Here is a 16,692-nt window from a genome sequence, read left to right on the forward strand (position 1 = left end):
GGAGAAGGGCAGGTTTGATCATTTGCATGTTTATTGAGTTCATTGGGATGTACTCCCATGTAATCATGCTTAGGATAGGTAAAACTGACCAGGAGGGAGGGAGGGAGAGCTGGAGTGGGTATGGAAGAGGAAGAAAGAAGAGGGGAGGAGAGGAGGGAGGGAGGGAGAGGAAAGGGGAAAGAAAGGAAAGGCAGGTCTGATCATTTGCATGCTTATTGAGTTCAATGGGATTTACTCCTATGCAATCATAGTTAAGATAGGTAAAACTGACCATGGGGGTGGAGGAGGGGGAGGGGAGAGGGAAGGAAAAAGGGAGGGGAGAGGGGAGCAGAAGGAGGGGGAGGGGGAAGAAGGGGATTGGAGGAGGAGAGGCAAAGGAAGGGGAGGGGAGGGGAGATTTTATCATATGCATGCTTATTGAGTTCAGTGGTATTTACTCCCTTGCAATCATGCTTAAGATAGGTAAAGCTGACCTGGGAGAGGAAGAGGAAGGAGATTGGATGGGTGGGCACTGGGCAGAGGGGAAGCCCCTTTCCTTTCCAAAAGGAAAACATTGTGAACAGTATCATTGCTTTTCAGCATTTCCCCCACCTTTTTATTCTACAGCAGACACATGTAGCCTCCCACTCAAATTTAAACCAAAGCTGTCCCTGGCCACATTCACACCAGACTGTTATTTCACTTCAGACAGTCATGGCTTCTCCCAAAGAATCCTGGGAAGTTTAGTTAGTGAAGGGTGTTCAGAGTTGCTAGGAGATGCCCTGTTCCCCTCACAGAGCTGCATGAAGGTCAGAGTATGGGGCAAGGTCAGTATCAGGATCACAGGTACTCTGTGAACATGACTGATTTTTAATGAATTTCAACAGATTATGAGAACTCTGACAGAAAAATCCCAAAAGGGATCTGGGGTTTTTCTCTCTCTTTTTAGACTTTGAACTCTCAATTCTCTCTGACTGTTTTGTGTATCACCATGAAAATTTAGAGGGTTGTTAAGCAAGCGTTTCTGAGTTCAGGACTATACGTTTTGTATGGTTTTGTTTTCAAATGAGCTTATGGGAAGCATCAGAATGGGAAGGGGGGTATTTTCAATTTAACATTGCGGAATGTGAAAAATCCACACTGGCTATAGTATACAGCCACTGTCATGGCTGTATAATGAGTCATGATCCTAGTGAAACCAATGTGACTTTTATGTGATTTGATCCTGTTTACTCTGAAAGTATGTATGTATGTATGTATGCATGTATGTATGCATGTATGTATGCATGTATGTATTTATTTATTTATTTATTTATTTATTTATTTATTGTTGCATTTATATCCCACCCTTTTTTCCAAGGATCTCAAGATGGCATGCACAGGTACTCTCCTCTTCATATTATCCTCACAACCCTGTGAGATAGGTTAAGCTGAGAGTTGGTGACTGACCCAAGGTCACCCAGTGAGCTTTACAACCAAGTTGGGACTTGAAATCTGGTCTCCCAGCTCCTAGTCCAACACTGATCACTATTTCACATTGTCCATTAATAATAAGATGGACTTAAGAAAATGTGCTTAAAGCTTGTGGCCACAAGCATCTAATTGTGCGCTTCAGTTTGCTGCAATGGATTACACCTGGTGACAGAAATGTTGCGCTTTAGATAGTCAAATGAAATAGGAATAAGAGAAAAAAGAAGAGTAGGAAATCACTAAGGAGTACACCGTGAGGAGACACATAGAAGGTTGCTGCTTTATTCTGAAAAGAAAAAAAAAATCTGGTGGAAACGGGTCAGATTTCCCCTTCCTTGCCCTAAGACTGTGCAAGCCCATCCCTTCTCAGATGCTGCATTGTGCAACAGGCACTGTGAATGAAGTAGCTTTGAAGCTGGAAAACTGACAGATTCTTCCCTCTTTCAAGGAATGGCAAAGAGGATGGTGTGGAGGTAGCAGAGCAGGCATAATATGTCAGAGTAGAAGGTAGCAAAGGAAGATAAAATCCAGGTAGCAAAAGAGGAAGCCGCTTTCAGAGCTCAGTGGCCATATATGATAGTTTTTAATCTCTCAAGGTAAGAATGGACTGCGGCTGTTGTCTTCACATCTTTCATTGGGTATCTCCTTAAGACACTGAATATACACTGATCTTCAGCACAGTTGCTTTGCAGAAATCATATTTCAGGGCTGGGCAATTTATAATTGCCTATCAAATGTTGCACAAGTATAGGAAGTGGGACACTTGAATGTTTATGGTTTTTCTGTCATGTGTCATGGTGGTTTCTAATGAGGCCTGGGCCTGGGCAGAGGAGGTCTAGCCTGTTGTTGCAGTTCAGATGGAGGCGGAGGCGGCATTTGGTGGTGGTGTGGCTGGTCTGGGACAGCATTAATTGGAGGCTGAGGAAGTTTCCGATTTTTCAACTCATCATCCACAATCCGGGCATGCAGCAGTGCTCTTTCCTGAGCTGCAATAAGGACAAAAGACTCTGACCAAACAGGACTTAAGAGCAGCAATGCAGCTGCATTACTGATGGTGAACTTCTCAGCACCATCATAATAATATTTAGCATTTATAAACTAAAGCTTACTGTTTACCAAAATGTGAGTTGCATCACATTTTGCCCGATGGGATCCCAAGTCCCCGACTCTGTGAGTCCAGGTACTTCTGGTTGGAAATGGTATGGCCATTGTCTAGAAGTCACATGTAGAATGGGCCAGAGCTTGGCAAAGTTACTTTTTTGAACTACAACTCCCATCAGCCCAATCCAGTGGCCATGCTGGCTGAGGCTGATGGGAGTTATAGTTTTAAAAAGTAACTTTTCCAAGCTCTGGAATGGGCACAGTGTAGGAGGTAGGCAAGGGTGAAACAGCATAGGATGAGCTGTGTAGATGGAGAAGAAGAGATGTAAGAGGCTACCTGCTAGGTAGCTATATGCATTTAGCTTGCCTGTATTGAAGATTAGTACATTTACAAGACAACACAATTTCATAAAGCATTGACAGCTCTAAGATATTTAGTTGTTAACAAGGGAATGATAATTAGATTTTAGGTGCTCAGGCAGCAAAGTCAACTGGGCTTACCTTCCACTTCTCGTCTTTCTCTTCTCTTCTTTCTGATGCAGTAAATAAGCAGAGCAAGAGCAATGATGAAGACTGCACCTCCTCCAATGCACAGGATGACAAACATATCTCTTCTATGAAAGGCTAAGACATGGACACATTACAAGGAGAAGCAACAACTATATATTATACATATTTAGATAGATGACACAACATGGATGACTACATAAGAATAGTCCTAATCTGTAGACAGTTTCTGTATCACCCCAAAATTCAGAAGTACCACTATTAATCAGATATTCTCATCAATAGAAACCTGAAAAACGAAACAGGCTGAAGTGAGATCTTAAAAACGATGAACATACTGAGGAAGCTGATCCTCCAGTAAAAGTCCCTAGTGCTTCTGGCCAATGTGAGACCTGATTTTACACATGGACATGCATAATTTGATATGCCAATCTCATGATGACTTATCATTTAATGACTCAAAGTTCAATGTGTGAACCGTTTCCATAGACAAGTCTTGTGTCTGAGGTGGTATCGGAGAGAGACGGCTCTGTAGTATTTGAACCGAGTTGATGTTTGAACTGTGATGCCTGTTTCACAAACACAAGCCATCCACTTGATATTGCAGCCATTGACTAATTAAATCACATAGAAAAAAGCATTGTACAGATTAAGCACCCTGTAACATAAGTTAACAAGTTTAAAGAATTTCTGCTGCAATCATAATAAGTGCAATTAATGCATTTATCCATACAAATGCATGCATATCTTCACAATAAATGCAACCATGGACATGTAGCAGCTTAATGCTGTTGCTTGCAGATGTTGCCTCCACATCATATATGAATCATTTCTAAGGATTCTCTGGGTTATTATGATTGATCTACTTTCCTCCCTTTCTTGAACCTCTGTATTACTTCTTGATTTATTTTGTTCTGGACAGTTTCTTTAGAGCTACAGTATATTGTGCATTTCCTGTATCAGGTTGCAGACTGTACTGTATGGAATGGGGGTGAAGGAGAAGCACAATAACGCTTGGCAAAAGGTCAGGTAGGAAACCAAACCATAACTTTTCTCAAGAGCTAGGGATGGGGAGAAATTTGATTCAGTGTGACCCGAATGGTGATACTCCACAAAAATAGCATCTTGGTACTGTACCCTTCAGTTCTGCTACTACTTTTGCTAGTGTGATGTACAGCCAGTGTGGTGTAGTGGTTAGAGAGTAGACCTAGGATGTGGGAGACCAGGGTACAAATCCTCACTCAGCCATGGAAGCTTTATGAAGCCCCACTGACCTGCGCTGCATGGATAAGCGGGGCATAGATGCGAGGAGGGAGCGATGCTGCCGCGGCCAACTTCATTAAGGGCAACATTGTGTGTCGCAGCGTTATGTGTGCGTGACGTGCGGCAGGGAGGGGAGGGGCCATGGGCCTATTTAAGGCCAGGCCGCCCCTCCTACCTCCTCTTTCAGCGAGCGATGCCCACCCTGCCCTCCCTCTCTTATAGTGTGTTCAGTGGTCGCTTCAGGACCGAGTAGGAATTTTTACCCTGCCCACCCTTGTTTGACGGGCAGGTTTTTTGCCTACTCCACACTGTGAGAGTGGGATGGAATCGGGTTAGGGGGCGTTGTGATTAATAGGTGAATTTGGCTAATTTGGCTATTTTGTTATGGTCGAAGTTTAATTGCCCTAGGAGGGCAGTTTATAATTGGGGCACTGGTGTGGGAAGATGCAGAAAGGGAAATAGGTAAAGACAGCTTGGTGGCCCCCTTAGGCACCTTTGGAGGTGATTGGCGGTTCCAGAGGCCTGTCTGTCAGAGCTTTGCGGCTTGAGGGCAGGATATGGGCTGCTTTTGGGGCCAACTTAACTCATCCACCCGAGGGTTGTGCAGCCCCGGGTGGGTGGTGACCTGAGAAGGCCCCCCTACTCACCTACTGGGTGTGGCTGGCGGAAGGGGTAAGCAGATGGGGCTTGCCCTTGTCCCAAGCAGGGGCTGGTCGCCCGTGAGTTGTATGGCAAGATGCTTGCTTATAGATAGTTCCGCACCTAGGTTTTCCTCTGCAGGTCACTTTAAAAGGTGTTTTTGTATAGTTTAATAAAGTGGCCCTTGTTCAACCCAAGCTGATGTGTCCTTGTCTTATTTCGCCCCTTCACTCGCAACTGGGTGATCTTGGGCCAGTCACAATCTCTCACCCTACTCTATCTCACAGGGTTATTGTGAGAATAAAAGAGGAGAAGGGGGGAAACCATGTAAGCCATCCTGAGCTCCTTGGAGCAAAGGTGGGACATAAATGTAACAGTAATAATATGCTGTAGAGTACATATACAGAAACTATTTATGAGATCAGAAACAATTTAAAACAGGGCTGTTGGGGTTAAACCAGAGTCTTGATAAGATCTTATTCCCTTCAACACAAATACAGCTATTCAGGTTAGGAGAAAGTAATGCATTCACAACTACAATTAAGAGATGTTTTAGCAGTATGGCTGTATACCTGATTCTGAACAGTTGATTTGTTTTTCAGTCTGTTGTTTGCTGACACCATTGTCCACCTTGCAGCTGAATTTCCCCAAAAGTTTTCTTTCTCGGAGTGTCACCCTCCATATTCCATTGCTATAGACATGTTGGAAATTTGTCAATTCCTTGTCATTTTCAAACATGTTGAATTTGATATTTTGGTTTTTACCAGATTTCACCTCACAGATCAGTGTTTTGTTGGAACAAGTTTCAATGAGTTGTGGCTGAGACAGGGGTTCTGAAAGAGATGGTACAGGCTCTGAGAGTTACTTCAGTTAAACACTTCATCACTGAAAAACACCTGGGAGAATCCCCAGGATTGCATAAAGAAACTTAAGGTAATCCTGTCTTAAAATGATACTCAGTTTACCAAACCACAAGCTAATGAATACAGAAGAAACAGGTATTCTGCTATGTAAGGGGGAAATCAAGAAAATAGCTAAGCATAAAACAAACATATAGGCAAACGAAAATAAAATTTAGGATTTGATGTAACAGTAAAAATCAAAATCAATGCATTCTTGTTCAGATTTTATTATATAGACTTTATAATCCTATCTTTGGAATAGTTTCTTCTTCCTTGTAGATCTGTAATAGAGCATTTCTTTTCAGGAGAAACTATAGAAGGCTTTTCTGCAAGTACATACTAGTTTATGTATATGGGTATTGCTGTTTTTTAAAAGGAATGATCTGTTGAAAGGTAAATGGATATTTGCCTTACAAAATTTCTACCTTTGACAGAAAGATTAAAATGGATACTTTCGGTCACTTCTACTTATCTCATGAATCTAAAGCAGAGATGAAGGCTGTGAGCACCCTAGTCGCCTACAGCAAAGTGTTTCCATTGGCCACAACTGGAGGGGGAATGGGTTCATCTGTCCATCAAGCATGAAATCTCTTTGAAGCTAATTTTAAAGAAAACACATTCCTGTTGATTCCACGAGGTTTTACAGTAAAAGGGGTGGGGTTTGACTCGCATTGTGTGCCCCCGTTTTCAGAAAAGAAAGGTGGAGACACACTGAAACTGGCAAAACAGTAAGTGTGTTTCCAGCCAAAGAATCTGAGGCCTTCCTCAGTTCCAGTTGTTGGACTAGAGTTCCCATTATCCTTGACCATTCACCTTGCTGTCTGGGGCTAATGGAAGCTGGAGTAGAACAACATCTGGAAGAGGGGACACAGGCTCTGCATCTCTGCTGTAGGATAAAAGGAGAAGAAAATGTAAATTGCTTAAAACATTTTAGACACTCTACTAAGGTTGCCCTTGGCTTCACAAACAAACAGTCTGAAGATTTCTTCTGGTGGTTTTTTTTTAACCCTATATTTTATCATTTGCATTATTCAGACTAGCCTCAGTCCTATGCCCGCTGAACTCAGTAAAACTCACCTTTGAATAGACATGTATAACATTGCACTGTAAGCAGAGTAGTATCCCATCTAGAGTTGCCAGATCAGAAGCATCCCAAACTCTGAGATTTCAGGGGCGGGCCCTAGTGATATAATGGGGGAGAGCCCTACTGATGTAATGAGACAGGCCCTAGTGATGTCATTAAGCATACATAGGGCAGGTCCACACCATTCATTTAAGCACATTCAACACACATTTAAAGCACATGAATCCCACCACAGAATCAGGGGAACTGTAATTTGTTAAGGGTGGTGTGAGGAGGAAACTACACTTGCCAGGATTCTTTTGGGAAAGTCATGCACTTTAAATGCGAGTTGGATGTGCTTTAAATGTATTGTGTGGATCTGCATTACTTCATAAACTTTGCCTGCATATAAATCATTTTAATTGAATTTTAAAATAGAAATCAGCTACAAAGTTTACTGGGTGACCATGGGCTATGTACGATCTCTCAGCCTAATCTGCCCCTCAGGGTGAAAACAACAGAGGGGGACCATGACCACCCCAAGGAAGAAGGAAACACTTAAAATATAGAGGAAATCATAATGTACAACCATAGTGTAAAATCAGATACATATCAAGACATAGTATAAATATTTACATAAACATGAATGTCAAAGATGTTTATTATTTACATAATCTGTAAATATATTTATGGTACAATCCTATACATGTTTATTCACAAGCAAGTCTGAATGTATTCAATGGGGCTTACTCAAACAGGTAAGCATGCACAGTGATAAGGAACTTCACTCCCCCAATCCAAAATTCAGAATCATGCCACTTTAAGCTGTTTTGCAACTGTTTTATACTTGTTTTATGGTTATTGGATTTTAAATGGCTTTATTTCTTGTTGTGAGCTGCCTTGGTTTCCAACCCTACCTCTCAAGGTTGTTGGAAATATTCCATATACACTCACACTGGAGATGTAAAAATACATACTCCCCATATAATAGTTTATTATCAAAAACAGTTGGCCATTGAAGAACAGTTTTTTAAAGTATTAGTTTCCTGCCAAATAAAAGCAATGACACCTAAGTAAGCCTTTCCTAACTGCTTAAAAAGGATTGGAGGGGGAGAGAAAGATTTATAACACAATCCTTTTCTATATTCACTCAAAAGTCCCATTGATTTTTAGCACAATTCTAACCTTTTCTACTCAAAAGTAAGTCCTACTGAAATCAGTGGGGTTAGCTCCCAGGTATGTGGAATTAGCATTGCAGCTTTACTCCCAGAAAAGCTTCATATTGGGAAGGGTTTCAAAACAGGTTATGAATAAGATAAATAAACTGCCCTCTTCAACAGTCCAGTAAAATTTAAACTTGTCTGACTCCTTAATGAGAAAAGTATAACATTGCAGCATGTACACTTTTTAAAACTTCTGTTCAAAAATTAATTGAAAGATAAAATGTATATGCCATTTTTGCAAGTAATTAAAAAAAACTGCATACACACTTTTATTATAATCATAACTAAAATTGTTTACTGTGTATGCCCACCAAGATCCTGCTGTGATCTTCTGTTGTAGTGCAATCCTATGCATGTTTACTCAGAAACAAGTCCCAGTCCTGTGCAGAAAAAGTGCACTTGATGGTGCTGAAAGTGAGACATTCAGGAAAAGGAAACTGTTCTCAGAACTTGAAATGGGATTTAGGTATTGCCTGGAGGGCGGCACAACAAATCTTGTCAATCACAACCCTGACTTCAGTTATTGGCTAAAAACCTGAAAGAGCAGGAATTAAGAGCAGGTGGCACTAACGGAAGTTGGGGAAGGGCTGACATTTTGGTTTATATCTTTTGAACCAGACAACCTAGAAACTTAATTTTTTAAAAAATGAAAGCTAAGCGTCTAGAGATTAAGGTGACTCACCCGGAGACCCAGAGAGGACCCCCAAAAACCAGAGCCTCCAGGAGAAAAACAAAGTCCTGACAACCCTAATCCCATTTCATAAAACAGATGAAGGGGGAACGGTATTGCTGCAGGGTTTAACAGCTTTCACTTTAGGAGAAAGAAAGAAATTAGGGCAGATATGGACTCTAGAAAAACTGAACACCCTTCAACGAGACAAACAGTAGCGAGGCACAGACATTATCCAATAGATATCTGTGACACTTCTGCATTCATATACTATACAGTATACTTGTGTTAGAAACATAGGAAGCTGCTTTATAGCAGGCCAGACTTTTTGAAGCACTGTTATACCACTTTAACAGTCATGGCTTCCCGCAAAGAATCCTGGGAGCTGGAATTTGTTAAGGGGGCTGACAGTTCCCAATATCCTTAACAAACTATAGTAGCCCAGTCATATTCATGATTGTTACGTATTGCTTTTAATGGTTTTCTTAGGGCCCCTACAGGCATCCTTTTTGCTGTGCGTTCATGATGACTTGTGCTCATGATGCTATCAGGCTGGTCATATGCAATCCTACTTTTTCTGCTTTTGTTGCACTATGGTCCCTCTAGATAGCAATAATGTGGTAGCATTGGGGAAGCATCACATAACAAACAAAAGCAGAATAAATACACTATTATTGTGTCAATAATATGTTGTAGGATTGTTGTTGTTGTTATGTGCCTTCAAGCTGATTATGACTTATGGCGACCCTATGAATCAGTGACCTCCAATAGTGTCTGTCATGAACCACCCTGTTCAGATCTTGTAAGTTCAGGTCTGTGGCTTCCTTTATGGAATCAGTCCATCTCCTGTTTGGCCTTCCTCTTTTTCTACTCCCTTGTTTCTCCCAGCATTATTATCTTTTCTAGTGAATCATGTCTTCTCATTATGTGTCCACAGTATGATAACCTCAGTTTCATCATTTTAGCTTCTAGTGACAGTTCTGGTTTAATTTATTCTAACACCCAATTATTTGTCTTTTTCGCAGTCCATGGTATGCGCAACGCTCTCCTCCAACACCACATTTCAAATGAGTTGATTTTTCTCTTATCCACTTTTTTCACTGTCCAACTTTCACATCCATACATAGGGACTGGGAATACCATGATCTGAATGATCCTAACTTTAGTGTTCAGTGATACGTCTTTGCATTTGAGCACCTTTTCTAGTTCTCTCATAGCTGCCCTCCCCAGTCCTAGCCTTCTTCTGATTTCTTGACTATTGTCTCCCTTTTGGTTAATGACTGTGCCAAGGTATTGATAGTTCTTAACAAGTTCAATGTCATCGTTGTCAACTTTAAAGTTACATAAATCTTCTGTTGTCATTACTTTAGTCTTCTTGATGTTCAGCTGTAGTCCTGCTTTTGTGCTTTCCTCTTTAACTTTCATCAGCATTCATTTCAAATCATTACTGGTTTCTGCTAAGAGTATGGTATCTCTGCATATCTTAAATTATTGATATTTCTCCCTCCAATTTTCATACCTCCTTCATCTTGGTCCAATCTCGTTTTCTGTATATGTTCAGCATATAGATTAAACAGGTAGGGTGATAAAATGCACCATTGTCTCACAACCTTTCCGATGGGGAACCAATCGGTTTCACCATATTCTGTCCTTACAGTAGCCTCTTGTCCAGAGTATAGGTTACGCATCAGGACAATCAGATGTTGTGGCACCCCCATTTCTTTTAAAGCATTCCATAGTTTTTCATGATCTACACAATCAAAGACCCAGGGTGATTTCCTTCTGAAATTCCTTGGTCCGTTCCATTATCCAACGTATGTTTGCGATATGATCTCTGGTACCTCTTCCCTTTCTAAATCCAGCTTGGACGTCTGGTATTTCTCACTCCATATATGGTGAGAGCCTTTGTTGTAGAATCTTGAGCATTACATTACTTGCATGGGATATTAAGGCAATAGTTTGATAATTACTGCATTCCCTGGGATCCCCTTTCTTTGGAATTGGGATTGGAAAGTATCATGAAGGAAGAGGCCACACAGAGGATCTAACAATAACAAGAACTTTACTATAACTAATTATATACAGAGAACAAGGCCCACAGCATGGTGCTGCTTGTAAGGCAGGCCTGGAACTGAAACTGCCACAGCCTGGGGCTGACTCAGCAGTTCCTGGTATGGCAAGCCTGGGCCAATACACTACAGGGATGTTTTTTGGAATGTTGCAGGATACACTTGCAATAAAACACCAGTCTTGAGGAGCCTGTAATGTTTTTATATTGTTGTACACCACCCTGATATTTTATGAGAGGGTGATATAGAAATCCTTTTGATAAATAAATAATTTTTTAAAGGTTCAAAATCCACAGGGCCTTTTTATGTTTACTCATTAACTTGCACAGGCACAGTGAGGGTTTGCCAAACTAAATGCAAGCACACAGACAGACAGACACAAACAGGAATGCCAATCAGCCAGTTTCCCAAAATGCTGGCTGTTTTTTGACCATTTACCAGATTAGATTTTGATTTGGCCATGTGAGACTCAAGTAGCAGGATTTTTTGCCCCCGTTGCCTCAGTTTTCCTCCTGTCTGTTTTGAGCACACATGCTTATTATGGAAGAGGGAGGTCACACACATGTTCATAGCCATCCCTATATGCAAAACTTAAACCAAGAAGTAAAGGAAACTGAGGGGAAAGAAACAAGAACTACAGCCCTGTTTCATGGGGGGGGGGGGCTGAGGGTGTGTGACGTATGTACTCTGTGTGATTATGTGTGTGATATGTGTGGTGTATGTGTGTGTGGGGGAAAGTATGTTGTTTCCTGGCCTGTGTGACCCCTAAACAGTTAGCCAAGAAGGAGTGTAGCCTGTGGGCCAAAAAGGATTTTCCAGCTCCATTTTAAATGCTTTGTTCCTTAAGAATATGCTGCATAGATCTGTGTATGCTGCCTATGCTTAATAATATGCAGCATATATCTGTGTAACTTAAAGAATTAACTGTGGCCAGGTTTTTCTTTTTTCATGGTTGTGGCACAGATGCAATCTCAGGACTGGAGTCTTAATTCCACAGAATGGGTGTGGTGTGTAAAGAAATGAATTACAAAAGGTGCAATCCTTCCTGCACAGAAGGCAATTAAAAATCTGTAACGTAAAGTCATTATAATGTAAAGTGATTGTGCTTTAAATGGGGTCTGTCAAATATGCAGGGAGCCCAACATGCCCTGGGGAACCAGGAAACTGGCTATGTGGTATGGTGTGGTTCAGTCCTCTAATGTAGCCCTCTCCGTGGCCTCAGAGGTTCAAGTTTTTGTCTTCCTTGCTCCTTCTACCAGACCCAATTCTCTCCAGAAAACAGCAGCAGTCCAAGCCAAAGAATATCTGATCTTTTTATCTAATAATGCTTTTGTAGTGGGAAAACAGTGAAATCTTCTCCTAAGCAAGTGCCCTTAGGTTCAAAAGCTTACACCCTGGATTTAAATTGTTTTCCAGTTTAGTTGCCGATGATGGCCCATTTCAAGAGAACATACACTGGCTTGCACATACGCAGTAGGACTTTTTACTGAGTTTAGCAAACTAAGGTATATGCATGAAATGTGCAAACACACAATGGCATGGTATGCCAGAAATTTATGTTGTTGTTGCTGCTGCTGCTGCTGCTGTTTGTTTTAACCTCAGATAAGTTTTAGCATCTTCTTTTGATTCACCTTGGGGATTAAAAGAATTTTTTGTGGCTACACTCTGTGTATTTAAAACAGGTTTGCTTGTCCACTAAGCAAGCTGCACCCATGGATTAAAAATGGACAAAATATGAACAAAAGCAAAGTATGCACACAGATATGCTACATAGCCCTGAGGATCATGGCAAATGCAGCTGTAATTTAAAGGTTTTTATTATGAAAAAATATAAAAGACTTTTTTTCTCTGTGCAAAGGATTTTTTCGCCTATACAAAATGTATGCATTTCCTGCTTCAAGCCTACAAATGGGGAAGAAATTTTATTCAGTTTGCATTTTAATACAAACCGTATTAGGCATACCTGCACACAAAAATGTGCATATTAGGAAAAATTCACACTAAAATACTGATGAAAAACAGTTAGCAAACTGATGAAGAAATATGAACTTAATTGAGGACTGGAAAAATGAGAAACAGAGAGAAACCAGAAGTGTCCGATTCATTCATCCCTATCTAAAACATAGTCTTTCTAGTCTGATTTAAATCTTAAACCAGATTAAAATTCCTTGATTGCATAAATCCCAAGGAACACAAGCTTGGTTTTCACATCAAATCCTGATGAATCCTTAATGAGGTGCAAAGAGTATTGGACCTTTATGGAGAGGCTTCAGAATTCCTGGAAACTATGAAAAGTCTAAATTCATGGGTCTAAATCCTCACATGAAGGAATTTATAAACAATTCTATTTAGTTCTCCTAGATTAGAGGAAAGTAGAGACATCTTGGAGTTAAATTATGAACCATTTGGAGTTGATTAAAAAACACCACAAAGCCTCTTAAAGAGCAAAATAAGGGAGATGTAGGAATGGAAAGCATTTAGCTTTTGTTTGGCAGAATCACCCCCACAATAATTGTTCGCCTTCTCGAGTTCAGTTATTTGTTTCAAAATCTCCTTGGGTTTATTTCTGAAGATCAGATTTGGAGCTAGAAGACTACACTGAATTGTTCCTCGTGGAATTATACAAACAATTGCCACAATTCATAATTATAACTTATAGAGAAAAGGGCTGGCTATATTAACAGGCCTATCAATTCTACCAATTGATTTTCTTAGTTCAGCTACATTCACTAGTAGCAGGATATTTTCTTTTTCATCTCCTGTTACATTAGCACATTCATATAAAAAAGGACTATAGAGAAACTGAGAATTAATGCTTAACTATTGACTCTGCTCAATTAATTAACTAAAGCCTTAGATTATTTATCTACCAGTTAAATGGATGACTATATTTACTCAGAAATAATTTCTAATAAGTTTAGGAGGATTTATATTCATATAAGTGAGTATAGCAGCTTTGTAAATAAGCCCACAAAAGCTACTAGTCTACAAAAAAGAACTTACTAGCATGCTGGAGGTTGACAGAGGAAGAACAGAGAGCTCTATCCCTCCAATAGTCCACCTCATTTCTACGCTGGGTACAGAGGAAAGACTAAGCTCTCCATCCCTTGCCTGCCAGCCCACCTGTATGGAATTCTTGGTTGTCTACAGTTACCAGGCTAGTGCTTAAATGCAAGCCTGGGGTATAGGATTGTACTCTAAACTTTACAGCAACATTATGAATATACATTATTTGAATTCCTCTTTCCATCCAAAGAACTTGAAATTTATTGTAAAGAAGCAATTGCCTTTCATTTTGTGAGGGGAAGTTGAGGCTGAGAAAAAATGGAATGATAAAAGGTGCTAGAGTCAAGAAGAATCTTTCTAATGATATCAGAAAGCTTCACACAAACCAAAGAACAGGTACAAAGCATTCTTTATAAACCGTTGAGCAGGTATTCCTTGTATTTGATCCAAAAGTGCTCCATGGCTATAATTCAATGCACAGTCAAGTTTTTATGCATTCCAGTGAATTCAAAAGGCCTGAACACATTTAATTTGTGGCTATTGTTTCAGGTTTGTTGTAAAGCAATCATAGTTCTTGCAAAGTTAGTGCCCATCCTCTTTTTGGCAATTCATTCAGGTTTTTGAAAGGAGAGAAGCTGCTGTACGTTCTTGCTGAGAACCAACTAAATTCCTTTGAAAGATGGGCTGCTGTCCTGCAGACTTATACTGCTTAAGTGACCTCAGTATGATTTAGGCTACAATCCTGTTTACACTTACCTGGAAGTAAATCCCAGTGAGCTCCAAGTAATTCTGAGTAGATATTCATAGGTTTGCACTGTTAAGCAGCCAAAGTATGCTCACGCTTATAGCTTGTCTCTATATTCATTCCAATTCAAGATTATTGATTTTAATTCTAATAAATCACAGAAGAAGCTCACCCGTAATACCTGAGTTACGAACTCACCAGCTGAAAATGTAATGTTCCCTTCAAACCCACTGCTTAGCCTAAAGAAGGAATTATTTGATGAAGGACATATTATCCATTAAATTTTGATCTATCTTTCTGTATAACAGAGCACAGTCTACTTGGAAATTCCTTTTCATATTGAAAGGAATGGAACTAGATTCCCAGTAGTTTATGCTCAGTATCCCCAGTATGGTGAGAATTAAATGACATTGGTGTTAAAGTGATCCTCTAGCAAAACTCTGATATTTGCTCTAATATATGTGTGTAGTATAGACAATTATTCACAATACCACTATACTAGGCTCCCATCTCTAGAATGTCCGTGGCTTAATCACAGTTGCAGTGCTGTCGTTTAGTCTCGTCCATGCTGCAGAAAGTCATTTCATTCCTAAACTCAAACACATTCAAATCCCAGCGGGTTAAATTATAATCTACACAGACACATTTTCAACTTCCTTAGAAGCAAAAGATTTGCTCTGATTGTAAATTCTAGTAATGCAATAGTATTCTGGCACTTTGAGAGAGGGGCAAGGAAGGAAGTAGTTGCAAACTCACCTTTCAGGCCAAAGGAGAAAATCATCAGGGATATAATTAGGAAAATGGTGCTCAAGTTCATTTTCAAGGCTGTGTTTCTTGTCTACAGGACCGTGTTGCAAGAGAGGTGCATTCTACTGACAGAGCATACAGATCTAGTTAGGTGTCTGATCTTTCTCATACCTGCTCCCAAACCGCTTGTAGTGTTCCTCTTCTCTAACACATACAAAAGAGTAGCATAGAGCTGATTTTGTGGCTATCATTTTCATCACCATACAAACGTTGCAGAAGTACTCAACTGGACTTTCCCTCTTTTGTCTCAAAATCTCCAAGTTTCTAGACCCATGAGTTTGTTTTGTGCAGAACAAAACTGAATTGTAAATTTAAAATGATATCATGGGAAGGATGCCCACAAAAGTCCTGAACTTTTAAAGAACAGTTTTGGGTACTTGAATGTTACTTTTTCTTAACCGACAGCCCAACCTTCAGTAAAACCTCAAGGGCAGGCAGCACACAAATGGATAGTTGTAGTGGCTTAGATTGTAAGATATGTTCACTGAAGGTAGTTCGTAGGAAGAATTTTTTCACATCTCCTTCTCCCCGCAGCAGCCACCTCTGACCCCAAAAAGCCTCTCTTGAGAGTTGAGGCACGCCCCTGAACAACGTAGGATGGGATGGGGCACAGAGCACCACTGGGAGGAGAAAGTTTGGGAAACTTTCATTCTGTGAAGTTCCTTAAGTTACCTTAACTTAGGATCCAAACCTAAAAAAAACCAGGCTTGTGCAAAAGAAGGTGGTCTAGGTCCCAAGCTATTTAGGGGGTAATTATAGCAAGCAATGTCCAGTACTTTGAATGGTACCTGGAGACAGGCAATTTATAGCCACTGTTGCTGTGAATATGTTCCCTTTAGCTGGTCCCAGTTAGCAATCTAGTGGCTGTTTTTTGGTAGCTTCTGAGACGTGTTCAAAGGAAGCCCCATGTACAAGGCATTGCAGTTGCCCAAACAAGAGCTTATCATTGCACAAACAATAGTGATCAGGCTACCTCTGTCCGATAGGGATTGCAGTTGGTGCACCAATGTTAGCTGGTAAAAGGCATTACCTGCCACAACTGTTTCTTGGGCATCTGTTAATCATTCTAGATCAATCAGTACCTCCAAATTGTACTGCCAGTTGCCAAGAAAATCCAGCATGATCACATCTGACTTCAAAAGAGGAAACTTCCCAAAATGAGGGGACTGGTAAAAAGAAAGTTGAAAGACAAAGTCCAGAGGGTCAAATCATTCCAAAATGCTTGGGAGTTGTTTAAAAGTACAATAA

At 40.4% G+C, this 16,692-nt stretch overlaps 1 protein-coding gene across 2 annotated transcripts; it reads right to left on the reverse strand.

Annotated features, from left to right (window-relative positions):
• Positions 1–348: 348 nt before the first annotated feature.
• Positions 349–16,279, reverse strand: CD2 (CD2 molecule). 2 transcript variants are annotated; one of them, XM_061629512.1, is made up of 5 exons: positions 16,233–16,279; positions 15,394–15,506; positions 5,532–5,792; positions 3,052–3,174; positions 349–2,435 (listed from the first exon to the last, which is right to left on the reverse strand). In XM_061629512.1, the coding sequence occupies exons 2-5, from the start codon at positions 15,452–15,454 to the stop codon at positions 2,254–2,256; spliced, it is 627 nt and encodes a 208-aa protein (XP_061485496.1). In that variant the 5' UTR covers positions 15,455–15,506; positions 16,233–16,279; the 3' UTR covers positions 349–2,253. The 2 variants fall into 2 exon arrangements, with proteins under 2 accessions (XP_061485496.1, XP_061485495.1); XM_061629511.1 differs by lacking the exon at positions 16,233–16,279 and having other exon boundaries at positions 15,394–15,808.
• Positions 16,280–16,692: the final 413 nt, after the last annotated feature.

The sequence above is a fragment of the Rhineura floridana genome, chromosome 5 (genome assembly GCF_030035675.1).
Source record: "Rhineura floridana isolate rRhiFlo1 chromosome 5, rRhiFlo1.hap2, whole genome shotgun sequence".
NCBI classification, from domain to species: Eukaryota; Metazoa; Chordata; class Lepidosauria; order Squamata; family Rhineuridae; genus Rhineura; species Rhineura floridana.

Excerpts from the sequence above, each read along its gene's own strand:
- CD2 (XM_061629512.1), bottom strand. The coding sequence starts at position 15,454 with ATGAACTTGAGCACCATTTTCCTAATTATATCCCTGATGATTTTCTCC. Across the intron at positions 5,793-15,393 it reads TTTCTCCTTTGGCCTGAAAG|AACCCCTGTCTCAGCCACAA; the intron begins GTGAGTTTGCAA and ends CATCTCTTTCAG. Across the intron at positions 3,175-5,531 it reads AATCAACTGTTCAGAATCAG|CCTTTCATAGAAGAGATATG; the intron begins GTATACAGCCAT and ends TCCATGTCTTAG.